This window comes from Homalodisca vitripennis, chromosome 5, assembly GCF_021130785.1.
Source record: "Homalodisca vitripennis isolate AUS2020 chromosome 5, UT_GWSS_2.1, whole genome shotgun sequence".
Lineage (NCBI taxonomy): Eukaryota > Metazoa > Arthropoda > Insecta > Hemiptera > Cicadellidae > Homalodisca > Homalodisca vitripennis.
Window position 1 is genome coordinate 103,594,530 of NC_060211.1, and position 27,333 is coordinate 103,621,862.

General features: G+C 35.9%; 1 protein-coding gene and 1 long non-coding RNA gene across 2 annotated transcripts; both read left to right on the forward strand.

The window, feature by feature from the left end:
* The first annotated feature begins 14 nt into the window (after nt 1-14).
* Nucleotides 15-16,017, forward strand: LOC124362613. The gene is made up of 3 exons (XR_006922480.1): nt 15-142; nt 12,422-12,485; nt 15,169-16,017. It is a non-coding gene; the product is annotated as an uncharacterized LOC124362613 (long non-coding RNA).
* An 8,941-nt stretch (nt 16,018-24,958) lies between these two features.
* LOC124362614 lies at nt 24,959-26,855 on the forward strand. Its single transcript, XM_046817275.1, has one exon. It carries the CDS (start codon nt 25,395-25,397, stop codon nt 26,853-26,855), a length of 1,461 nt encoding a protein of 486 aa, XP_046673231.1. The 5' UTR covers nt 24,959-25,394.
* The last annotated feature ends 478 nt before the right edge of the window (nt 26,856-27,333 follow it).

The following is a 27,333-nucleotide window of genomic DNA, read 5'->3' on the forward strand; positions in this document are numbered from 1 at the left end:
TAACTTGTGGCGAGTCTGCGTGTTGCAGTGTGGACATACAGGCTACATGCGGCCATCAGCCGGCCTGCCCAAGTCACGTGATCCGGCACCCTGGTTGCTGTCATCCGCCGGCTGATTGATACAACCCTCGATTATAGGCTACGTGAGTAGTGTGATTCACTCGTGCCATGATTAAAACAATTATATGCAGATATTTGTTCTGTTTGCTAATTAAATGATGTCTTGCATTCAAATTAGCACGGAGCCACAACTCAAATCCTTATTTTGTTCAAACGGCTTTCTTCACTGACGCATTTGAATTAATTCTTCCACTTTTGGCTGATGATTGGTTAAATGTTTACACTTTATTACTTATAGTGCTCTTATAGTTTTGCCTGTGTTATCAACTATTTTTATTCACATGAAAGATTTCGTAATTTGATTGAAAATTATAACAGTAAAATTATGTAAATATTATTTTTTAATATCAAAATTATACATAATACAGGGTGATTCATGAAGTTCTCCCCCCACTTCTACAGCACATTTTACTAGTAAAAAATAATGAAAAAAATGTTATATAAACATAGGTCCGAAAACGCTTCGTTAGCGAGTTACAGCTAGCGAAAGATTTCGCCTGAATTCCCTTGGTAAAGAGTAAAATAAAGCCATACTGAACTTTTGGAAAGGTTATTAATTAAGAAATATCGTGGATTCTTATGTATTTTTACCTGATAAAGCTAATAAAATAGGTTTCAGAACTGTACCTGTAGTAGTTTTTGAGGGATTCAGGGTTAAATGCAAAACATTGGGGCACGAAAACAATGTTTTTTTTAAGTTTGATGTACAATAACTTTGTTAAATTGGTAATAAATACATAAAATCAACAAACATTAATTGTAGAGAATTTAATTCTGGAGAAAATTGATATAATCAAAGCCTAAAATAAAACAGAAATAAGTACCCAAAAAATCGATTTTACTTCAGTATAATACATTACTAGTTTTTAAGCAAAATTAATCAGGTTGGGCCAACCAATGTTCGAACATTTTATAATAGATGTTCGAAAATGAGGCCATCATTATCAATACATTTTGCAGCACGTTTGTGTATTGCTTTTGTTGCGTTTCCTTAATCTTTCAGGACTTCCCTGTATCTGCACAGCCGAATCCATAATACGGGCAATTAATTCATCACGAGAATTCACTTTTGTCTTGTATACAATGTCTTTCATCCATCCCCAGATGCAATAATCCAATGGAGATAGATCTGGTGATCTTGGTGGCCCAAGGGTGAGGCCCTCCACGACCAATCCAGTGTCCAGGAAATTGATGATTTAAGTAAGCAGAAACGGCACGTGAAAAGTGGGGAGGTGCTCCGTCATGCTGGAAGTACAAATTTTGTCTGAGATGTAAAGGAACATTCTCTAACAGCTGCGGCAACTCTTCTTGAAGGAAATGCAAATAGAACTCAGCATTTAGGCGTCCAGGTAATATGAAAGTTCCAATCAGCCGATTGTGCAAAAGGCCACACCAGACATTGACGCTAAATCGGTGTTGAACAGTTCTGTTCCACTACCTCATGTGGATTTTCTTCTGCCCATTAGTGTTCATTGTGCAAGTTATTGACACCATCCCGAGTGAATTGTGCCTCATCCGTAAACAAAATACGCTTGTAGAGTTGATTATTAATATTCAAAAAGTTGCAAAACTCCAAGCGAAGCGGACCATCCCCTAGCTGTAGATGTTGAACCATTTTGTTTATGAAACGGATAAAATTTTGTTTCGATTAAGTGACCTCCACACCGTTGACTGCGAAAACTCCTATCCGCCTAGAAATACGTCGTGTACTTACACCATGGACTGCGATGAACAGCATTAATAACAATATCATCATCAAGTTGGACAGCTCGTTCATAATTGGTTCTAGTACTTGGTAGTGATCCTGTTTCCCGAAGAGTACGAAAAGTTCCTGAAATTGTTTTGGTATCTGGAATCCTCCTATTAGGGTAACGTAGTTCATATTCTTCTACAGCAGCTCTAGCATTACCATTTACAGTAACCCAAAAATAAAAACCATATCAGCGTTATTCCTCTGATGTAAATAAGTAAGGCATTTTTTCGCTGAATAAACAATCGAATTATAACTCACAAGAAAAATTGCATTTAATAACACGATTCACAGAACCCGATCTCCTGCTGTAGCTTGCAAAACACCACTAATTACACAGTTCTAACGTAACAGTACAGAATACCATTGTTGATCAGCTGTTATTCGTGCGTTACCAACTTAGAAATTAATAAAACAAAAAACTGCATTTCGATGATTAGTAAACAATAATGGGAAAATGTTTGCTTCATTTATTTTCGAACATTTGATGTAAATTTTTATTAAAAAAAAATACAACGTAATAAAACATGATATTTTTTATTTACAAACAAATTTATTTAACAGTTAATCTTGTTTTCTCAATTTATCTCATCATTAAGGAACAAACATTTTGTTTTTTTTGTTTTATTTTAACTAAATACCGTACGGTATTTCTTTACAGCTAGTACGATTTTTTTGTACTTATTTTTTTTTTATTTTAGACTTTGATTATATCAATTTTCTCAGAATTAATTCTCTACAATTAATGTTTGTTGATTTTATGTATTTATTACCAATTTAACAAAGTTATTGTACATCAAACTTAAAAAAACATTGTTTCGTGCCCCAATGTTTTGCATTTAACCCTGAATCCCTCAAAAACTACTACAGGTACAGTTCTGAAACCTATTTTATTAGCTTTATCAGGTAAAAATACATAAGAATCCACGATATTTCTTACTTAATTAACCTTTCCAAAAGTTCAGTATGGCTTTATTTTACTCTTTACCAAGGAATTCAGGCGAAATCTTTCGCTAGCTGTAACTCGCTAACGAAGCGTTTTCGGACCTATGTTTATATAACATTTTTTCATTATTTTTACTAGTACAATGTGCTGTAGAAGTGGGGGGAGAACTTCATGAATCACCCTGTATGTCGTGTAATACATTCTGTTAGTTTATTTAATAGTTTTGTTTTTAATCCAGGTATTGCGAATTAACGTGCATTTGGTTAAAAAGAGTATTAGTCTACTATCGTGGATGTTAAGAAATATGTAAAGGTTTCTATAGATTTTGAATCATATACAGTGTGTTCAAGACTGTATGCACACTGAAGGGATCTTGGAAACTATAAGCGATACAGTACAAATTAAAAGGACAAAGTTGTGCGCAATAACAATGTTAATCTTGTAATTAACAAACGTAGTAAGGTTAATTATTGGTTGCGTTATTCACTCGCTGCGCTCAAAAAACTGTTTTTGGTCAAACTGGTCAAACTTGGAACGTGTTTTACATGAAATCTAGTTTTTAAATATTTAATGGAAGACCAGCAAGCAGGTGGTGTGAAGTTAAAGTAATTAAATGCAGCAATCCATTATTTACTTAATCAAAAGAAATTAGAATTCCACTGATTTAAGCAATACCATATATGGTATTATTTCCTTGTGAGCTTCGTCAGATAATTCATAAAATCCGTATTTTGTACTTAGTTTGCAGGGAATTATTTTATACCATTTGGAGGTTGGTAAACCTGGGTGATATTTCACTACACATAGCGGTGGTGTTTAAATCAGGCTTTTAGTGAAACACAAATTATATGACAAGGATAGTTTTAAAATGACTTTTAAGGACTTTTTTGTAACTGATTAGCACAATAGCATGTTAGTTTCCAATTGTATCGTGTTTTATAATTCTAAACAGGATAAAAATAATAATCATGATATAAAAATAATGTATCAACCTAATTAAATGTTAAACGCCACCTATTTTACTCTTATTTTTTTACACTTATCGCTTTATGATTTTCAGATGTAAATTTGATATTATCAATGATTCCAGAGGCAACCTCTTTATACTAAACACGTTGCAGGAAAACTTTATCGTTTATCTTTTCTCAAGATGTTAAGAATTTAAACAATTAAAAATTTTGATGGCATGACGAGGACTCCTTATCTTGAGAAGCAACAACAGGTGTTGCAGGGGCCCTAAGCTTGGCGTGGGCTCATATCTTGGCTTTCGTTTTAGCCTATAGACCGGGAATCATCCACTATAGCAGACTGGGTCGTTGTCGGCAAAGTTACAGTGAGCTCTAGTTTAGAATAATAATTTTAATAGTTGCGTAATATATTTATATTATTAATGTGAAATTCAGATTAGGCAATTCTTCTCTACAGGAAATAAATTTAATCTGACAAAATTCAATTTAGGTTAGTTATATCTAAGCGTCATCAAAAAACTAAGTCGTAGATCTATATGCAATGTTTCAATTAATCAATTCAAAATTCCAAAAAAATTCGTGCCCATGTCGTGCTAAAAGTTATTGATATATTTTGTGATAAAGTATTTAATTCAATTTTCAATTAATACTTAGCTCCAAAAGTTAGTTTAAGGAATCCAGAAAGTACATATATTGCAAAATTTGGATTAGTATAATTTGAATGTTTATCATTTTGTTGGCATTACTTCGGTAAAGGTTGGGTGCTCGATCGTAAACTATGGCTTTAGCGCAGTTTGAGTTTAGGGTTTATCGACTGAGGTAGACTACTTTATAACCCCTTCGATGTAACGGACCTGTGCGGTTCCCAGTCTTGGGTGGAGAAAGGATGTAATAGTACCGTTTCAGGGGTTAAATTTAGCACTGGAAACTAACGGATATAGCCAAGACTAGGATCTCTGGTCGTATTTTACATGAAACGGCCAAACTCACTTAGTTTGACAATTATTCAATAAGATTTACCAATACGCACACGATCATAATGGTAACAAGGCTATACCTCACTGTCTAAATATCCTGTTATTCATATTCTTTAGACTCATTCCATTAAAATATTACTTACTTGATTACACCGACGATTCAATCGGATAATAACTGGTAGTTCTTACTTAAAAGTTGTGATATTGAATCTTCAACGAGAGTCGATGAATACCTAAATACCCTATACGATGATTACTAGTTTTTCTCAAATAAAAAATTATGAAGCAGTACCAACAAATAATGCATAATTTAACTGGAGCTGGTGTAAGTACCTTTTTGAAGTATTTAGCTAGAGTTTTCATCACTATAGGGGACGATTTTAAAACAGAAAGCGTATATATTCTCGTAAAACACTGCAAGTGAATAGAAGCCCGAAGATCTTCCGGATAAATATGATACCTGGTAGGCTAAGAATGTCTCTAAAATGTTTTTGCAATACAAAATCAATTACAGCTCATCGGTTGTTTTAGTCACGTTGAATAAGTGTCATTAAAGAAAATTCACAAACAAGTTAGTACAATTTTTTAATACTAAACCTAATTTTCCACCTTGGAATTTTAATCACTGATGCAATTATGAGGACGCAGAGTTAAGACATTAAATTTTGTTTCTAAGGTGCTCTTTTATGGTTTTCTTTACTAAACGATTTCCACTGTTATTAGAGCTCCAATCCTGATCGCGAGGATTTCGGAACACCTGTCGCGTAGTTATGCATGCCGGACAACGTAGAACAGGTTGGGAGCACGTCACCAAGGTCACGCTCCGATACGCCACGGCTCGAGTTGATGTGCGTCATCTGCTAACGAAGCGCGTAGAGATAGAGATAAGCGTAAGCTAGGGATCAATCGACTATAACACTCTGCTACGTTACTGGTATTCACTATCCAACACGAGTTTTGATGTTTTACTTGTCAATGTCATTGTAACTTGAAGCTCTCAAACATAATTTATATATGTATCACTTATTTATAAATTGAATATTAGTGTAAAGATGAATGATTAATTTATGACAGGTTTGGAATAAGGCCAAACTAGATTTCTCACGTTATTCCACTCCCTTTTCACAAGGCTAAATGTACACCTGTCAAGCAAAATGTGAGTAGCCTGTTAGGAATTTAGTCTATATGTAGACAATGATATGATACTGAAAGAAAGAAAGATAAAGGAACGGAATATTTCTTTTAGGTTGGAGCAATTTTACTGGACATGAAGTTTGGAGGAAAGATGAGGAGAGGCTCTATATTGTGATGGTAATGTTCTCACATCTGGAGTTGCACTCTGGGTAGAATAATTATTTGCCGACAAACTTTATTCCTGTTTGTAATATACGAGTAAATGCAATTTTAAGCTTGATTTCAAGGAATAACAGTATCATAAATGACTTTTATAATCAATTACATCAACTACTATAGTTACTGACAATAAACTGTGTGTTTGTATAAAATTGTGATTCTAAGTTTAGAGCCTTATTGTTTTTATCAAAGTTAATAAATAAAACAAATGCAAGGCCGTAGCCAACGAGGGGGTCCAAGGAGTTAGGACTCCCCCAAATTTTAAATTTTTTAGTACATGATTATTATTATGTAAATAATTCAATATTACTGACGTGAACTACTAAAGATCGTTCTCAACAAAGTAACGGGCCAAGAACTTTTTAAGGATCAAAATAAAACCTTACTCTCTGTCTACTACGAGAAAATATCGGTTATCTGGACCCCCACCCAAAATTAATTTTTTCCTGTTTATGTTCTTGAACAAATGAATAAAACAACACAACAAGAAGTCAATTGACATTTAAAGAATGTAGCAAAAGTAAAAGTATTACGCTGAAATAAAATGCATTAATAATGTATCTACTAAAAAAACCATATCTACTTTAAAATTAATAGCCCCGGCTCCATAACCGGTGTTCCATATTTCTAAAAATGGCCCAGGACATCAACGTAAAAAAAATCAAATGGAAAATTTCTCAAAATATTTTCGGTTTTCCATCTGTATATGTTTTTACAGAAAGCATTATTAAAAACGGTGCTACAGCACTGTAAATTGATAATAACGCCAGAGTAATGTATATTATACACTTTCAGAATATACAGAGACAGTTTTCATCTTTCTATACAAGCTATCATGAAAACTAAAGTCTTTTAGTAATACGTATTAAATTAGTAAAAGATTGGCAATGTAATCACAAAACCGATGGTACAACATTTGTAAAAATAATTGAATTTGTTATTGTCTTATTTTAAAACAATCGTATTACTGTAAAGTATTACAATAACGATTACCTTCAATTGTCAGTAACAGTGTAGTTAATTATATTTCACATAAACATTAATTTCGCTGTGCTTTGATTTAAACGTAATATGCTTAGTTTGAAACAAGTATCTTTAATTTCAGAATATAACAAACTGGGCAGAACTTTAAACTATAACTTTATAATGGGTAGTAATATATGCAAGATGGGTTGACTCAAGGCGTGTCCACTGCGGAGGTGTAGAAGGTCAAACACCATTAGTGACACCTTTGCTCCTAGCAAACTGCTGTAGCAAGATATATTTGGTGTCTTATGAAATATATCCCAATCAAATTCCGTTACATACTCGCAAATCTTAAACATTGTCTATAAACAGACAACGGTCTGAATAGTTTCATACATTATTCTACGTTCGACTGCTAAGAAGCAGTTTTACGTTATCAGTGAAACTATCAATCGCCTTATCGCTATAAAGATAACGGACTTAAATTGTTCAGCCGGGCTTGGGACTCTAACGTTTTCTTATAGAATACATGTATGCAAATTAGTTTATAATGTTTGTTATCTATAAGGCATTCCTGATTAGATCCTCTAGCATTTCACTCTGTTACGTGATCAGGTACTATCTCGAGGATGTTTTCGTTCCTCTCCATCAGTACTGGACATTAGTGGCCGGAGGTATTAGTGCCAGCCAGTTTGGGAACTAGAAACACTTTCTAATCTTGTTTAAACACTTAGAAATGCTGTTTTTCTTGGTTTAAATTAGTATTTCGGTACTTTCAGATCGTAATTTAATACGTTGACTGCGGCAGACGCACTAATGCGAAGTAGCCTCCAGATAGAAGACAAGAACAATCAGTTTAGAGTCGCTTAGAGTGACGATGTTATAGCAGGACAGTTATTGTACAGTAGTTTAATAGCGTGTAACAGAATGTGATCGTATACCCATATTGGTTGAAATTGACCATTGGTCTGTTAATAGTTTATTTAAGTCGTAACGGACTACGGGTACATCTCATTATCACCTTCATCAATCTTGGCCTACATTCATGATCACCTTCAAGTAATTACGTGATTAGCAATAAGGAATAAATTAATTTTCGTTGCTTTCTTCACGACTTGCAAAATCAACTTCGTATGTTTATGTATACGAATACGAGGACGAAAGTGTTTTGTAAAGCATTCAGTGTACATTGTAAGGGCAGGTCAAAGTTGAAGGACACGCGGTTGCTAAGATATCAACCTTCCTATGTGTGTAAATTGGTCAGGTGGACCACCAAGGGCTGCATTTACATATGGGCTGAATCTAATATACTATACAGCCGCATGTGAAACTGACTGACTGACTCACTGATATATAGATACAAATTCTAACATAGTTCTAGAAGTGCTGGAAACTTGAAATTTGGCATGCAGGTACCTTTTGCAATATGACCCGGAGTCTGAAAAGTCTGAAAACTGGACATTTTTACTTTTAAAAACCCTCAAAAAAAAATATTAAAAAAACGCGCATTTTTTACCCCTGCAGGCATTTCTTGTAAGCCCGCTAGCGGGCGAACCGTTATAGCTAGCTCAGATCTGACGAAAAATTCATAATCAGGAATGAAGTGAACTACAAAAAAGGTCTAGTGACTTTTTGCTCTATCTTCCATGGTTAAGCGACAAAACGCTCGAACATTTGAAATTCCAGAGATTTTTTCGCTTAAAATAAAGTTTCGAGCCCGATAGCGGCCGAACGGTAGGTCGTAGCTCAAATCTGATTGACCCATCAAATTAGCAAATTACGTGATCTACAGAAAAGGTCCAGTAACTTTTTGTCCTATCTCTATTGGTTTGGCCGAAAAACGTGATTATGTGCAATTTTTTTGTAATATTTACGTGAAAACTTTTTTTTTCGGGCTCGATAGCGGCGAAACCATTGGACGGAGGTCGAAATAAGACAGAAGTTGGAGTTAGGAAAATTAGGTAATCTACCAAAATGTCTTAGTAACTCTTTACTCTATCTCCATTGGTTTGGCCGCAAAACGTGATTAAGTGAAAATATTTGGAAATTTTCGCCCTAAAAATTTACCTTTCGGGCTCGATAGCGGCTAAACGGTTGGTCGTAGCTCAAAACAAATTTTTAAAAGGATTTAAGAAATTGCGTGATCTACAAAAAATGTTCAGTAACATTTTGCCCTATCCTCAACGGTTTGGCTGCATAACGCGTTTTAAAGTATTGATTTTTTAAGTTTTACGCGATATTTTTAAACTGCCCAGTGCAGCCTTTTGTCCTAAGCTCTGTACTGCCTAAATTATAGGTCGTAGCTTTAAATCTGATGGCATAATCGAAAGACAAAATCAAATTTCCGACAAGAAAGGTCCAGTCACTTTTTCTTGTATCTCTAACGGGTTAACCCGTGAAATGCCATTAAAGTCAAAACTTTGATTAAAACTGAAAAAATTCAATAAAATAGGTCCAATTTAATTCCGAATTTCCGCTTATCCCCGAATTTTGCCAACCCCCGAAAGGGAGCCTGGGGTGTGTCGTTGACCCCCGGTAACATTAACCCCCCCCGCAATTTCCTGGAATGACCAGATAACCAACTGAGTAAATTACACCCCCTGATGTGTTAACCCTCCTGGTAACATTAAAACCCCCCCCCCAGGGAATTTCCTGTCATGACCTCATGTCCGAATTCTAACAATCACCAAATCTCTCAACCCCCCTTGGGAAGTTCCTCGTATAACCAGATAGCCCCCTGATGTCTTAACCCCCAGTAACATTAACCCCCCCCAGGGAATTTCCTGGCATGACCTCATGTTCCAAATTTTAACAATCACCAAATCTCTCTTATCCCCGAATTCGCAAGCGTAAATTTAACCGCTCATCCCCGAATTTGCAAGCGTACATCATGGGGGCCTGGGGGCGTAGCCCCCAGCGAGCCGAAGGCGAGTCTAATATACTATACAGCCGCATGTGAAACTGACTCACTGACTGACAGATCATACAAATTCTAACATACTTCTAGAAGTGTTGGAAACTTGAAATTGGCATGCAGGTACCTTTCGCCGTAAAACCAACAGGAAAAGTCTGAAAACCGGACATTTTTACTTTTAAACCCCTCAAAAAAATTCGAGAAAATTCGCGCATTTTTCACCCCCTGCAGGCCTTTTGTGTAAGCCCGATAGCGGGCGAACCGTTGGAGCTACCTCGGATCTGACGAAAAATTCATGGTCAGAAATGAAGTGAACTACAAAATAGGTCCAGTGACTTTTTGCTCTATCTTCCCATGGATTAAGCGATAAAAACGCTCGAACATTTTACATTCCAGAGATTTTTTCGCTTAAAGTAAATGTTTCGAAGCCCGATAGCGGCCGAACGGTAGGTCGTAGCTCAAATCTGATTGACCCATCAAATTAGCAAATTACGTGATTCTACAGAAAAGGTCCAGTGACTTTTTTGCCCTATCTGCATTGGTTTGGCCGAAAAACGTGATTAAGTTCAATTTTTTTGTATTTTTCACGTGAAAAACTTTGTTTTTTGGAGTCGATAGCGGCGAAAAAATTGGTCGGATGTCAAAATAAAACAAAGTTTGATTTAGGAAATAATATGATCTACAAAAAAGGTCAAGTGACTTTTTATTATATCTCGATTAGGTTGACCGCAAAACGCGATTAAGTGAAAATATTTGGAAATTTTCGCCTACAAATTTACATTCCGGGCTTGATAGCGGCTCTAAACGGTTGGTCGTAGCTCAAAACATGTCATTTAATAAGTTTTAGTAAACGACGTGTTCTACAAAAAACGTCCAGTAACTTTTGGCCCTATCCTAAATGGTTTGGCCAAAAAAACCTGTTTAAAAGGAAATATTTTATAAATTTTTAGGTGAAAATTTGGTTTCTAGAGGCGGTAGCTGTCGAACCATTGGTCATAACTTAAATCCTAAATGTTCAATAACTAGACAATCTAGAGATCTAAAAAAAAGGTTATGCAGCTTTTTGTCGTATATCCTTACGTAAGCCCTAAAATCTCTCTTAAAGGCAAAATCTTGGTCGTATTTAGCAATTTCAGGAGTTGTAAATATGATGCGACTGTAATTTGTGCAATCCGTTCTTGTTCTGGATTTAACTTGTGTTACTATTTTAACGAGTGACTACAAACCCACATCGTGAATTGGCTGAGCGTTAGAGAAGGTAACATTAAAAACCCCCCTGGAATTTCCTGGTATGACCAGATAAACCTCCTGAGTAAATTAAACCCCCTGATTTGTTAACCCCCCGGTAATATTAAACCCCCCCAGGGAATTTCCTGGCTTGACTAGATAATATCCTGATGATATTAAACCAACTGTTCAACTTAAAATACTGCCTTAAGGTCTGTTTTTATTATGTTTTGTACTAAACAATTCACGATAGCTGACCAGTGCAGACTTTTCTCCCGAGGCTCATTCCTGGCTAAACCAAAGGTCGCAGCTAAAATCTGACGACGGAATCGAAAGATAAAATTAAATTTCCGACAAGAAAGGTCCAGTCACTTTTTTATCGTATCTCTAACGGTTAAGCCGCAAAACGCCCTCAAAGTCAAAAGTTTGGGTAAATCCGGAAAATTAAACTATGGTATACATACGTCCTCTCACTTTGGTTAAAACCAAAATTCTTCTTGTCTCCAAATTTCACGAACACATAACTTAACTCTTCTACCACATCAATTGATTAATATTATACACCACACATCTTTTGGCTGAGCGTTAGCGAAGCATTACGACCCGTAAGATTCTCGAGAACGGATACATAAAACTTGGAAACTTCACGTCTGAATTTAACCAATCACCGAACTACGCTTATCCCCGAATTTAGCCAACACCCAAATGGGGGCCTGGGGGCGTAGCCCCCAGCGAGCCGAAGGCGAGTGGGCTATATAGGTCAGGGCGGCAGAATTCAGGGGGCGGTAAATTTTGGTAAAAAGGTAAAAAATAAATTATTCCAAAAGTTAAAAATATGTGAAACAATTACTTGTAGTAAATTTGTAAACCTAACAATATGTAAATTTTAATTGTTTAAACAATAATTCGCTTAATATATTCCGTTTATTTCGTAGTACTAAAATTAATAAAATATGGTATGTTCCTGGACGTATTGTTAAAATCAGAGTCAAGTTATTGTATTGTAATTCCTAAATATATCTTCTTTAGTTTGATTGTCCTTAATCTAACAGAAATATTTCGACTTTCTTTTCACGATTTTTTAGTAATTTGCTATTTGATTGATAAATGTTGTAAAATCTCATATTTCATGGTAAAAACAATAACTGCAGCTATAAGAAGCGTAACTTCAATGTTGACAATTTAATCTATTTTATTTCAGTTGTATTACAAGCTAAAGCGTGGCCACCTCGCTGCCGTGATCATCGCTTCGTCGCGGTACCAAGGTAAGCCCACATGGTTGGAGGGGGTGAGGGCGGGAAATTGTGGATAGCCCAGGAGCGGCAAATCTTCAAATCCGCCTCTGTGGACCACAATGAAGAGCACGAAATGAGAGGCAGCCAGTGCCAAGATGTCACGCCGGTCGTTATACCGGCACTAGTGCCAGGATATACCCGGCTCTGTCATACGGCCTGGCCAGTTGGCTGGCAATGTGCAATGTGCCTATTGGTGTACGTTTGGCAAAGCTACTTAAGAATTCTTTGTTAACATATCACTTGAGATACACCATCCTCCATCCATGTGTTAACATATCACTTGAGGTACACCATCCTCCATCCATGTGTTAACATATCACTTGAGATACACCATCCTCCATCCATGTGTTAACATATCACTTGAGATACACCAACCTCCATCCATGTGTTAACATATCACTTGAGATACACAATCCTCCATCCATGTGTTAACATATCACTTGAGATACACCATCCTCCATCCATGTGTTAACATATCACTTGAGATACACCATCCTCCATCCATGTGTTAACATATCACTTGAGATACACCATCCTCCATCCATGTGTTAGAGAGGGCTTCTTAGCCCTAACTTCGCCTGAGATATAAGACATCTTTTCTTTACTTTTGTTATCCTACTATGTGTGTATGAGACTAATATGGCTCTCCAAACATTAAAATAAGGTTATAAGAGTATGTATTCAGTAAATGTATAACGTAGGCTATCATATTTCTCAATTCAGTTATTCGTGTATGATAATATATGTATACCTTGTTTTCAAACTTATAAAACAGATTATAAAAGTTTATACCTAGTATGTATGTGTGTAAATATAAAAAGGAAGTTTATATATATATATTATATATATAATTATATATATATATATATATATATAATTTATTTCAATAAACATTGAATCGCAAAAAGTACTTGCTCCGCCGGGACTCGAACCCGGATCTTAATGTGTTTAGTTTGGTTATTTAAACACATATGTGAAAGAAACGGCCAAATACAAAATAATTGAATCGTAAAAAGTGAGGGCTCTGTGGTGTAATGGTAGCATATTCACCGGGCAAGTGAGAGATCCGGGTTCGAGTCCCGGCGGAGCAAGTACTTTTTGCGATTCAATGTTTATTGAAATAAATTAAATTCGGATATTGCCATTTATCCAAATTTAATGAATGTGTGTGTGTGTGTGTGTGTATATATATATATATATATATATATATATATATAAAATACAAATTGTCGTAATACATATACCTTTATACTACAAGAGAATATATGCTATCGAAATAGAAATTTAGGCCAATAAATTGCATGTAATTTAATTAGGTATAACAAGGAACTGAAATTGTTGGAATTGAAGATAATTGAATAATATTATGTATTGTTTTCATAAAATGATGAACTTACAATTATATAGATTCAAAAACATACCACTCTCTTCAGTTAATTTTCAAACACATACTGTTAAAACTCTATATCCTTATAATCAGGGGTTTGCCTGTTGATCTGATTACAAGATAACCCATAGTTTCCACTAGAGGAACCAAAACCCTTTTATATTTCTCGTTTGCAGAAATAACATTTCAGAGGATTTTTTACAAAATAAAACAACTCAACTGAACATTGATAGAACCACTAATATTAGTGCGGTTATAGTGATTACGATCGGTCAATTTCTTAAATTACATTCTCCCATCGTGTTCACGAAAAACTAAATTTTGTTCTTCTAAAATGTAAATTTGCTCTTCCTCCCGAACTGCTACACTACACGAGTATTGGTCTTCCGATCATATGTTAGTTTGCTTATTTAAAACGCATATGTGACAGATACGGCCAAATACAAAATAATTGAATCGGAAAAAGTAAGCGCTCTGTGGTGTAATGGTGGCACATTCACCCGGCAAGTGAGAGATCCGGGTTTGACTCCCGGCGGAGCAAGTACTTTTTGCGATTCAATTTTTATTGAAATTAAATAAGGCTATTGCCATTTATACAATTTAATGTGTATATATATATATATATATATATATATATATATATATATATATATATATATATATATATATTGAATTGAATTGAATTGCGTTTATTCAAGAAATTATACATTTCTGAGGCCCCGCTAAGTACAATACTTGTCAGCGGGAACCTATATAACTATATTTAACTACAGTTGAGATACATAATTACATTTAACTATCTTTCAGGTCCTTAACGTAGTATTTTTAATTTAATTGTGGTGAACATTGGTATATAATATACATACAACAGTGAAATTATTAATATGGAGTGATTAAAAAATATTGTCTGATTATTACTATAAGTTAATACAATACATCATTCCCATAACACTATTAAATATTTAGAACATTCTGTTGAATAAGCTTTTAGATAAACTGAAAAGTTGAAGAAAAGTAAATAAATTATAGCTAGTATTATATATATACTATATATATATATATATATATATATATATATATATATATATATATATATATAGTAATAAATAATTTAATCTCATGCAGAAATCAAACAATGTAAAAATCATAAAGGTTACGTTATTAAACATGTTGGTTTAAAAGTAAACTGTATTTTACCGCTACAATGAGTGTTTGTATGAAATGTACCGGTATATCGTATGTGATACTTGACACCTGTGTTATCAGGGTTGCCCGGTGATGGCGATGATGAGACCGTTGACACGTCTGCCGCTTATCACAAAGTTTTTGCCGCAGATTACCTGATATAGACAGTGTTGTACTTGACGGCCGTATCGAGAAGATCCACTCTAATGAAAATATTGTGTGCATTATCTACAAGATGGCAGTTGAACTTTGTACGAGTTGTGATTTTCTTGGTTTGTCAAAACAACAACAAACTCAAGATCAACCGGTACGCAATCCGTCTTGTAAGGTGTTTGTCCGATCTGGTGACAGTATTGGTTGGTTCATCGGGATTTCAGAATGAAAGGATTGTTACAGTAGGATAATTACTTCAGAGAATGGGTAAAATCTCAGAACAGATTACAGCAAAGTTGTTTACGAACTATCTGCTATATTATGACAGTATGATGGTAACGAACAAGATTGAGTTTTTAGTTTACGATATGCGTCCTTCATTTACGAAAGGCGTGTATCGTAAAATTCAATGTTCCTTATGTATAACGTGATAGTTATGTACATTATCTTATCTACGACCGTACTGTGACAAGATATTCCAGAAAGACTGTTGTAACAGTTATCAAAGATTTTTAAGAACTGTACAATATATTATGTTTAATCAAGGTGAATAACTATTGACGAAGGGATGTGTTTCTAGCCTGCGATATTCCATTTCACACATTGTATATTTAGAGAATATATTATAGTTATTTATGTAATTTAATGCTGGAGCTATATTTGTCTATGTAATGTACTACTTAATATATGTTTTGTAATCTTGACAGAAAGTAATTCTAACCCAGGCTGACCTAGCTCTCCACTGTACCGTCTTAATAAAAAAAATTAGTAATATGGTGCTTGAGTTTCACTTAAAAACATATTAAATTAATTGATTTTATGTTCTGTGCTTTCAGGAGAAACTGTTCTATTCCAAATACATGAAGGAAAGCACAATTATCTGACTCATTTGCAACAAAAAAACTGTACATTCATTCTAAAACAAAGTTTCACCACAAGTTCACCAGCTGTACGCGAAATGCTATCGGTGACCTTGGTCAAGGTTATGCCCGGCCACAAGCGGTCACATTGACTGTACGTGATTATTGATAACAGGCATCGGTTGCCGCACAACGGCACTTGATAATTTCATTGTTCTACTAATCGTGTCTTATCACAACGAATGATAGATATCCACCATCCAACAAACCTCAATAAAACATATAATAAGTTGCAATCATAAAATTAAAAAATATAACACAGTTTAATAATCGAAGATTAACAAAAAATAAATAAAAATAATACTAAGCTATTAATTAATAAAGGAACACATGTAAAATACACTGATACAACAGAGTGCCGAAGGGGCCCAAGAGAACACAACGAGATTCATTAAAAAAAATACTTTTTTAGTAAAAAAAGATTAAAAACAATAATTTAAAATAACGCTAAAGCTGTTAGGTATTAAGGCAACACAATGCAAATATACTGATACAACGGGGTGTCGAAGGGTCCAAGAGAACACAACGACAGTCATTAAAAATAATAATACACTTTATTTAGTAATTGAAGATTAGCAAAAAATGAATAAAAACAACAATAAAGCTATTATTGACTAAAGGAACACAATACAAATACACTAATACGATAGAATCGAAGGATCCGAGAGATCACAATGAAAGTTTGACCATCTAATCCAATAAAGTAACTTCATCACATATTTTAATACTCATACGTCACATGACAATACTAAGTTTGTTTACACATTTGTTTATCCTTCGAATTTTTCGCTACCCATAAGACTAATTTAAATATGTTACAATTTTATTTTTACCTTTTGACCCCAAAAGTAAATAGAGTACTTCCTTGGGCCAAGAGGAAGCTATGTGCAAATTTCAACCGATCTATCAAGAGCAATCACATGGACGAAGAGGCGGACGGACAGCAACACGATTGTAATGAGACCACTTGGGTCTTCATTAAAGACAAAGAAACTTAAATCTTCAGTTTCAATAGTAATGTTAGTGTCAAGTTTATTGCAGTTTAATTCTGCTAAATGAGTGGTTAGTACGGTTTGATACATCAAAGCACAGAAATATGCCCACAACCCGTAATATGATTTTCCCCACAAGGATATTCACATATTATTGTACTGAAAGGCCTAGATTAGATGTTATGATATTTCCGATAAAACTTGCCGAGTAGGTTTTCTTTCTGTCGACGCAACGCTTCCCAATGTGAGTGAGCGGGATAACCTCAGGTAGGTTTGTACAACTGCGCGGGCTCGCATGTATTGATATGGAAGTGTCCACGTGATCTGTTTACTCCTCCTTGTCACCAATAAATTATTTATACGATTAAATCATTGTTTAAAACAGTATTTCATAATCTCACCTTATTTAAGTCTTGAAAGCATATATCTTTGACCTCAAGAAGAAATGTTTAAGAGGAAAATTCCTGTTTAGGAGGAAATATTTGTCGTTGTCATCTGGACATGGGAGAAGCTCTCTGTTTAGGGCAAAGGTCTGATGAGATAAGATGTTTTAGAGGAAAAGCCCTGCTTAGGAGGAATATTTCTGTATAGTGTAAGTCTCTTAGAAGGAAATATACTTGAGAGTAAAGTAACCGTTTTTTAGGGATGGAGATCTATTTAAGAGGAAAGATCTGTACTATAAGAGAAAAGGTCTGTGAGCGGAAATAAATTTTGGAGGAAATGGTCTGTTTTTAAGTCAAAAAGATATTACATGAGGATGTTTATAATGCGTATATTTTTTTAAATTGTTTTGACACCTTCACTGCTGGTCTATTCTGTTTTGACACCACCAATATCAATGTGTTATGTTAAACTAGCTGACTAGCAATACGTATGTTAAACTAGCTGACTAGCAATACGTATGTTACACTAGCTTACTGTACAAGAACTGTCTAGCTATATTACATGTAGTTAATTACACATAATAGCAATAGAGCGATTACGTACTGTAAAAAACCGGTGTCACACAGTATTCCATCGACTACATGATTCACAGTGATGATCTAAAAGAGAAGATGAAACTGCATTATATTTGCATGAATGTTACTTTAAGTGCTTGTTTAACATACAGTGAACCACCAATATTTCTATTACGGCCTACATGGAGTAAGCTCTAGAACTACAATTTGAACGTATTGTTTTGAATGTGCTTAATTTGCCTGAGAACCGGTTAAATAAAACGTTAAATTGGGTATTTATAACACAAAAATACTAAAATTACGTGAAATATTGCACACATTTATTTGCTGTGTAATATCTACATGTATATTTTGGCAAGTTATATTGCCAAAATATAAATTTCGGAAATAGCATTTCGAAAATTAGATTCCACGAGTGAGTAAAACAAAACGTCTTAGACGTTCTTTCGAAAACAATTTTTATAAAATATTTGTTTAACAATAAAGAAATTGCAAATAAAATAATTATGTTTACATAAATTAAAAACAAATTTACATGTGCAGTTTATCATTTTCTATGAAAATATTTACATTTGATCAATGATGAAATACATCTTAAGAAAGAGACGCATGATAAAATACAATTGTAAGGCATCTAATCTTTTATTAACTTTAGAGAATCAAGGAAACGTCATTAGTTTTAATGGTAAATAGAGGAGGGTGGATCATTAAACAACACTTTGCAGTACAAATCCTCGTAGCAATCCGTCCAAACAGTTAGGAAAGCAGGTTAGGGTGAAAATGATATTCAATATTCACACATATAGATAAACATTTCAAAAATTCTTTAAGTAGTAGAATTAAACATTCAAATGAAATAAAATAATACTAAAATAACAATAATTTTCCTATACGTATAACTACAATTTTCATTGTTTTATCATCAAAGATTGAAGACAACGCTCAGCGGAATATTAAATAAGTGTTCCAATTCCAAAACTCGAGTTTAAGTTATGTTGTACTGTATATACTTGGCGATGTATCTATTACATACCTCTCGTCTACAACCTCAGCGTTGAGGTAGAACTAGATCTTCTGTAATAAGGTATTTGAAAAGCAGAATAAAAATAAGGTTGTTGTACAAATGAAAGATTTGCCATTACTATTTCCAACACTCCACGCAATAATATTGATTAAATTCGTGAAGATGCAGTCAATTATGATACGCCGATATTTCATCTAGTCTAATGACAATCAGAGCCAAAATTTTAAATTATCAACTCGCCTATAAATTAAACATGACACAAGTACATGGCCATGATAACACGATTATTGGACGTGCTCGTTGATAGCGATAATTAACAGTCATTGGCACATTGTTGCGATAATGTTGCCTGTACAGCTCTCTTTGTTCTATTGTTGGCGATTGATTGATGGATATATTAGATTGCACAGTTTGACTTGTGGTGACGTGGGAGGGCGAGGCGCGGAAGAGCTGGAAGTGGCGGTGTCATTGAAGGACAAGACGAGGACCTCCTGACCGTCATCGCACCCACGGACTCGCGTTAATGACACAACACTTGACTTCCAGTTCCCCGAAGAGTTCTACGTTGTTTGTCCTAATAGAAGATGAGTTTAAATACCATCGAACCGAGTATCAAGCCTTTCGGTATAAAATGTAAGCGTCTAAGTATTATACTAATAACTGAATAGTACATACTCTTACATGAGTTTTATGTTCAAATCTGAAACTACTGGTATGGATAAGTCGTGCAGCTAGGATTTCAGCAAGGGAGAAAGTTTACCTGGAGTGTGCGCTATGGAACTACCCAACCAAAATCGAATTATTACGTGGTATATTAATAAGAATTAGCTCTTAGATTACACTGTGGGGTCCTCACATTAGACCTCTTAGTGATAAGGTTGTAACCTCCTTTTGACTATTCCACTGGTATGAATATGGATGTATCGAATTTAATAAACTGAAAGCTTTCATGTTTATAACCTGTCAACGTGTTGGAATGTACGTAAATGAAGTGTTAATAAAGTGGTAATCATGTTGAACCGGATGCAGTTTTTTTTTTTTTTTTTTTTTTTTTTTAATGTAATAAGTATATAAGTTTTCTAAAAAGAATCTACTGTAATACCAACAGCAACACAAAAGGTTGAAGTTAAGTGGTAAAGAGGGCTTGATAGTCATAACTCCGCCTCTTTAATAAAGGCATTTCCTTTCTTTTTTTATTTGAATTTAAACACAAAAAAGTTCATTTAAATTAAATTTGTATTTTGGCATAAACTATAAAAACTATTTTTGGATTATTTTAATTTGATGGCTGGTATCGACAAAGATTTTTATAATTTAAATTGTATTTTTATTACAAGGCCAATTGAGGACATTTATCATTATTTGACAAAGTCCGAATTCCACAGGTTTTATATCACATTTATCAAAAATGTTTGACCAGTTTTGAATTAAGTCAAAGCCAATCATTGATCACTCTCAGATTCTGTGAAGTTATAACAAAGAGAAGGTTTCAATGCGATACTAATTAGTCAATTAGTTCAAGAAACGACAACTTCTGGGCCAGAAACTCCCATAACATAACGGTAATAAGTCACATAACATTATGTTTCTGATAACATAAGTATAACATTGCTTTTTATTCGCTCTCTTGGTTTCCTCACAATCAAGACTATTATTACACTTGAACGAAAGTAACAATACTAATTTCGTTACTTGCATTTGCACTATGTTTAATGTAATATGATGACTCAGTTTCTAAACAATGTTACTTCATGGAGTTACAGAAAATTCACAATAATACCACACAAATCATGTTGTGTTTATTTGCACATTCTTTCATATTTCGCCTCAGTACCTTAGCTTTAAAAATTAGGCCTGCCTGTATTAGCCCTCGTCTTGCAACCCATATCCAAGGATTGTCGATATCATCGTTAGGCTGAAAGGTGAGATAGCAGCGTTAGTAAAGGCGTAGCTGTTTACAGTCGGTGACCTCAGGATTACGCAATAGAAACACCTTTTCCTTATTATTACAAAATTATAACAATCAAATCTTCTGATCAATACTTGGATTATTATAATCATACTAATACTAAGATAAAGCAGATGATGATGTGACTATCGTAGATGAGTTAAAAATGGTATCGTGCAGTAGAGATCATATATACAATGTATGCTAACCATACATATTCAGTTCCTATACAGGGTGTCCACACATTACTCTATCACACTTCACCATTTAATTAAGTCAAAATAAGAAAGCTATATCATATTAGTTTATCTTGAATACTTTAACGCCTGCCTGTCTATGTTTATTAAGGAAAAATTATATCTTTAAACTGAATAACGATACAAAGTTAAAAATTTGTAAAATATTTAGTCTAATTAAGGCCTGTTTTTTTCAATGTTTCAGAAAAATACCATTTTAGGTCTCAAAATAGTGGTAATACATAATTTTCATATTGTAATGCCTCAGAGACGGGATATTTTATGAAAATGTAAAAATAGGTTTACTTTCATATGAACATTTTAATACGAGGGTTATTTCGCTACGACAAATAACAATAAAACAGTAAAGGGTTTAGTGAGCGTCAACCCCCATTTAAAATACATTAATCGAGCTATTAATGCTGTTTAACTGCTGATTAATTATGCTGAAATATACAGACAGACGGGTAACTAAGCAAGGTAATCCTGAAATATACAGACAGACGGGTAACTAAGCAAGGTAATCCTGAAATATACAGGCAGACGGGTAACTAAGCAAGGTAATCCTGAAATATACAGACAGACGGGTAACTAAGCAAGGTAATCCTGAAATATACAGACAGACGGGTAACTAAGCAAGGTAATCCTGAAATATACAGACAGACGGGTAACTAAGCAAGGTAATCCTGAAATATACAGGCAGACGGGTAACTAAGCAAGGTAATCCTGAAATATACAGACAGACGGGTAACTAAGCAAGGTAATCCTGAAATATACAGACAGACGGGTAACTAAGCAAGGTAATCCTGAAATATACAGACAGACGGGTAACTAAGCAAGGTAATCCTGAAATATACAGACAGACGGGTAAGCAAGGGACTAAGCACTATTCCCTGGTAATCATGTAGGATAATTTCTTTTGTTAAAAAGTCAAAATCTGTTTATCCAGCTGACTATCGGCATATATACATTACATCAATGGTCGTCAGAAGTTTCCGTAAGATACTGCCTCAGCCCCTTTCGTATTTCAAAGGGCTTATTCATATTTGAGTTGTTTATGTTGTTTTTATAATGATTGTCAACAAAGTGTTATATTATCGGGAGGACGATAAAAGCTATGCCAATTTCATGTTGTTTCCACGGACCCGAGGATTATGACAGTGTTAATGTTCCATTGCTACTCACTGCCAAAATGGGATTCAATGGTTTGAAGAACTCATAAAGAGCAGAGTTTGACGTTGTTGGAAGTGTTGACTAATTGTGGATGTTGTTTTGAAGGCCGATACTAAGATTTGGGCATTTAGGTTGAAGCACGAATATAAATTAATTGGTTAACATTTTCTGGTGACATTATTTCGTTTCTTGAGTCCGGAAAACGGCATCAGCACAAGAGCTTTTCATTGTTTATCCAAATTCTGTCCTATATTTCTGGTTCTAACTAGAAAAGTTCAGAACCTTAGGTTTTTTAGCACCCACCACTGAATTGGGATTAGTCCTCAAACTATCTTTCCGAGGAAGATGGTTGGGTGATACTGGTATTTTTATCGGATAGTACCAATTGAAGCCACCAATAGTCACACTAAAACAGGTTTTTTACAGTGACATCGGGAACATTGAGATAGTTTGATAACTCTTGTGCGTGTTTTGATCTGGTGGTGACAGCGGCTACCAGAGGATGTGCCACGCTACTGTGCGTCACGTCACGGTGGACTCCTAGATTTCCCTCTCTGATGGCTTTCACAATCCCTGGTTTGATGTTTATAGGCTGTAAACGTACACTTAATTGATCAGGGCCATTACAACTATGTCCGTTTTAAAACTGACCTGAAGCAAATTTCTTAGTTTCCAAAGATCTTACTCGTTATTAGATATTTATTATCTACTGGGTAGACAAGAACACTTCATAGATTAACAGACTGTTTTAAACTGTTGGATGGTTTCATATCAATGTCTCATCAGCCAAGTGGACTAACTCCCATCAAAACTAATCAGAGTAAGAGGAAGGTGGCTTTAGGACGCTTAATAGAGGCGATTGAATGACTGTAGGTCCACGCCTAATTTGACGAGGTTAGCTGACGTCACTTTTCTACTGGTTGGGACAGGGATCCACACCATGAACTACCGATCCCACTTTTCAAGACTAACCTGGCTCTACGTTAGTGTTTCTACCTGGACCCTCTTCCACATGGTTCGTATAGTGTACTGCTGAAATAATAAATCCGAGAAAAATGTACTTAAACACAAATCCGAGCTGTCAGGTATTAAATCCTACCGTATTAAAGCATTAATGTTTGTCTGTGTCAAAGACGTACAGAACGGAAAATCTAAAGTCCATGGAGTCAGATACTATAATATGGGGCCACTAAAAAAAAATAATATATCTACCAGAATCATGGTCCTTACACACATGATTCTGAAAATTCCATAAAATATTTTGGCTGAGCTTTGGTGAAGCCTATGTCTCGTGAGGCTATATACTTGAAATTGCACATGAAGCTTCATTGCCATATGAGGAATACCGAGTTCTATTATGGTGCATGTTATTCTAGCGATAACCAATACTTTTCTATGGGTAACCATAATGGCAACGAGAAAATGGCAGAATAAATACATTTGTTAACAAACTCCGTTTACTCATAGAGCCGAGTCTATGATTAAGAGTAGCATCGCCTTCTTGTCGTGTACAATCGCCTAGCAATGGTAGGGGGGAGGGGATTGGTGGTTTCAGTTGGAGAAAAAGGAAAGATTTGGTACTGGCTACGAAGTATACCATATATATCATGTTCCCAGTTTTTCAGCAGTCTTTCAATATAGTTTTGAAATACATTTAACATGATAGAATTTCCCTCATCGAGAGCTGGGATGCCCAAATATGATATTCGTTAACACTTAAAACTTTCACTCAATTGATAACACTATTACGTTATCAATCAAGAACAGATTCACTTCAAATCGTGCTAGTTAAGTAGTTCGTTTAAAACTTGCTCCCAAAATCGGCGTCAGAGTAATTTGTACCAAGGCGAGGATAAACCAATGGAGGAGTTAAGACAGGAAACAGACGTTTTCATTGTGGCTTACAATACTCAAAATACAGAACCAAACGTCATACACATATACTTCTTTGAATAATCAAATATTATATAGTACCGTAAACATTAATGTTAAAATTAATTTCCACAAAAAGAAGAGCATTAAAACGAGACAGACGTTCTTCATAATTAAAGTTCCATCTGTTTTACAAAATCAGAACATTCATAATTTAACTCAACCGTTAATCAACCCCTGGTTGACAAGACAACGATATATCATGCCACTATCCAAAACGTATTATCGACTTCTCTTCTCGGGACCGCAACTTCCGTTGTTTTAGTATCAATATAACTGAAATGAATTAGGTGACTTCTTAATTAGTGTATAGGCTCGGGATAACAGGAATCTTCTAAAAAAATTTTTAGTTTATGTTATGGCACGAAGTAGCTTCGTGTTTGAGGTGTTTTACATTATACGAGTATGTAGACTACGCTTTACCTACGCTGCTGTTTGTAATATACAGGATAAGTTGTTCTTAGCGTTGTGGTTATTTTTAGTTTTGTCTCTCTCTCTCTCTCTCTCTCTCTCTGTGTGTGCCCCCACCATGGCCGGGGAGGATCTGGAGAATAGGGCCTGGAGCGGTCCCCTGCTTGTCGTAAAAGGCGACTAATTGGGGAATAAAAAGGGAGAGGCTCGTACTTCAGGCGCCTCTCCTGTAAAACTATGAGACCTACTACCCTATCTCAGTCGGGTCATGTTTTCGCTGAGTAACGGGCGTAACTCACAGTAAGAACTGAAGTAGAGGTTGGCATATGTCACCTCGACTCTGGGTGGTAGGCTAGGGAGGAGTCCCTAAAAACCATCTACATGCCCAATCCCAAGGTTATGGCAGAACTGTGCTGAAGGGATGCATGGTGCCAGGCTTGAGGCATCACGAGCAGTAGATGCCCTGGGATACCTGCCGTCCTCCCTTGTATGTAGGCTTGTCAGCGCAAGAGGCTCTGCGTTGATCGACGTATAGGACCTCAATACTCGTGGGAATAGTATGGGAGACAACAAACAAAACAACAAACAAACTGAATTTTCGGACACGAATATGGCTGGTACAAGGACTGAGAGAAAAGATGAGGGTGATGGAGTGGTTTCGGAGGGGGAGAGGAGGAGGATGGAGGCGGAAAAGGAGTTCTTAGAAAGACAATACAAGGAGAGAAAACTAAGCAGAACTGTCAGGGGAGACGCGGACTCGGCAGCCAGTAGTCAGATGGAATCAGAGTCAGAAACAGACACCAGGTGGAGCCCAAATGATGGGGGGAATAAAGCGAAAAGTAGGAAAGTTGAGGAAACAGAATATGAAGACCCTGAAGGAAGTGATGATGACGATGAACTGCATCTTGGGCTGGACCCCCTGGAAAACCTTGGAAAGACATTAAGGAAGATGCGAAATTGGTTTAAGCTGCCACAGATTGTAAAGATGGTAAAGAAAAGCTATGCCAGCAAGTTTGAGGAGTACATGGATGAAGTCCAGGAGCAGATAGTATTGGCGAGGGAAGAAAGAGCAGTCTTAGGGGCTAGGGTGGAGGAAGAAGGTGGTAGGATGGTGCAGATCCTAAGGACAGCAGTCAGGGAAGAATTGAGAGTGGGGCAAGAAGGGAACGAAGCAAGGAATCAGGCTACCTTTGCTCAGGCCCTTGGAAGAAAGGAAGTGCCTAAGATCACGGGGGTGAAGGGCCCAGTGCTGCCAGTACCAAAGTTGGTCGTAGTAAAGCAGGAAAATAAGGAAAGCGAGGAGATAAAAAGGAAGTTGAAGGAGCTTGTGAAGCCTTCAGAAATAGGGCTTAAGGTTAGAAGACTGAGAATGATCCGAAACGGAGTCATAATAGAGTCAGAATCTGAGGAAGGGGTGGAAAACCTCCTGAAAAGTGATGCGCTGAAAAGTGCGGGTATGACAGTAGAAAAGCCGACAAAGAAGAATCCCATGGTAATGGTCTACGATATTAATCCGGCATTAAGTAATGAGGCAGTTAAGGCAGAGATCTATAAACGGAATATGCATAGAAGTGAGATTGAGGAAGAGGACTTCAACACAGAATTCACGGTGAAGCACAAATACCAGGAAAAAACCGAAAGGAGAAACGAAGTTAAGAGGAACCATATGGTAGCCGAATATTCAGTGAGGGTGAGGAACTGGCTGAGGAGGAAGGGTAGGGTATACATTGAGTGGGAAAGCTGCAGGATTAAAGATTATGTGGATTTAGCACGGTGCTACAAGTGTCAAAGGTTTGTACATGTGGCAAAGTTTTGCACAAATGACAAGCCAAGTTGTTCGCACTGCGCGAAGGAGCATGTCTTCAAAGACTGTAAGAATACAAAAAAGGAGGAGGCCAGGTGTGCAAATTGTAGCAGAGAAGACAGGCTAGACGCGAGACACCCTGCAAGCTGGAGAGGATGCCCAGCGTATGAGAAAGCAGTAAAGAGGTACAATGAACAGATCGACTATGGAATATAAACTGGGACAGATAAATGTGGGAAGAGGAAGAATAACTATGGAGGAAATGGTGAGAGTTAGCCGGCAGGAGGGTCTTGAGGTGTTGCTCGTACAGGAGCCTTATGTGAAAGATGGACAGATTAATGGATGCGGAGGGAGGTGGTTTTTTGAAAGGAGAGCAGGAGTTGAGGTAGGAAGTGCTATTATGGTATTGGAAGATTCGATCTATGCCATGCTAGTCGCCCGAGAATCTGATAATACTTGCGTGAGTGTGATGCTAGAAAGAGGAAGGAAGTCACTGAAGGTTGTCAGCTTATACTGTCGGCCGTCAGAGGGAATTGACGGTCATCTGAGAAAAATAGTGGAGATCATCCGGAAGAGCAGGGGAAAAGGAGTCGTCATCGGTGGGGACTTAAACGCAAGATCCAGGTTGTGGTGGAGTGACAGGACGGATAGGAGAGGGGAGAAAGTAGAGGAAATGGTGGAAGCCTGTGAGTTA

Excerpts from the sequence above, each read along its gene's own strand:
- LOC124362614 (XM_046817275.1), top strand. The coding sequence starts at position 25,395 with ATGGGAGACAACAAACAAAACAACAAACAAACTGAATTTTCGGACACG.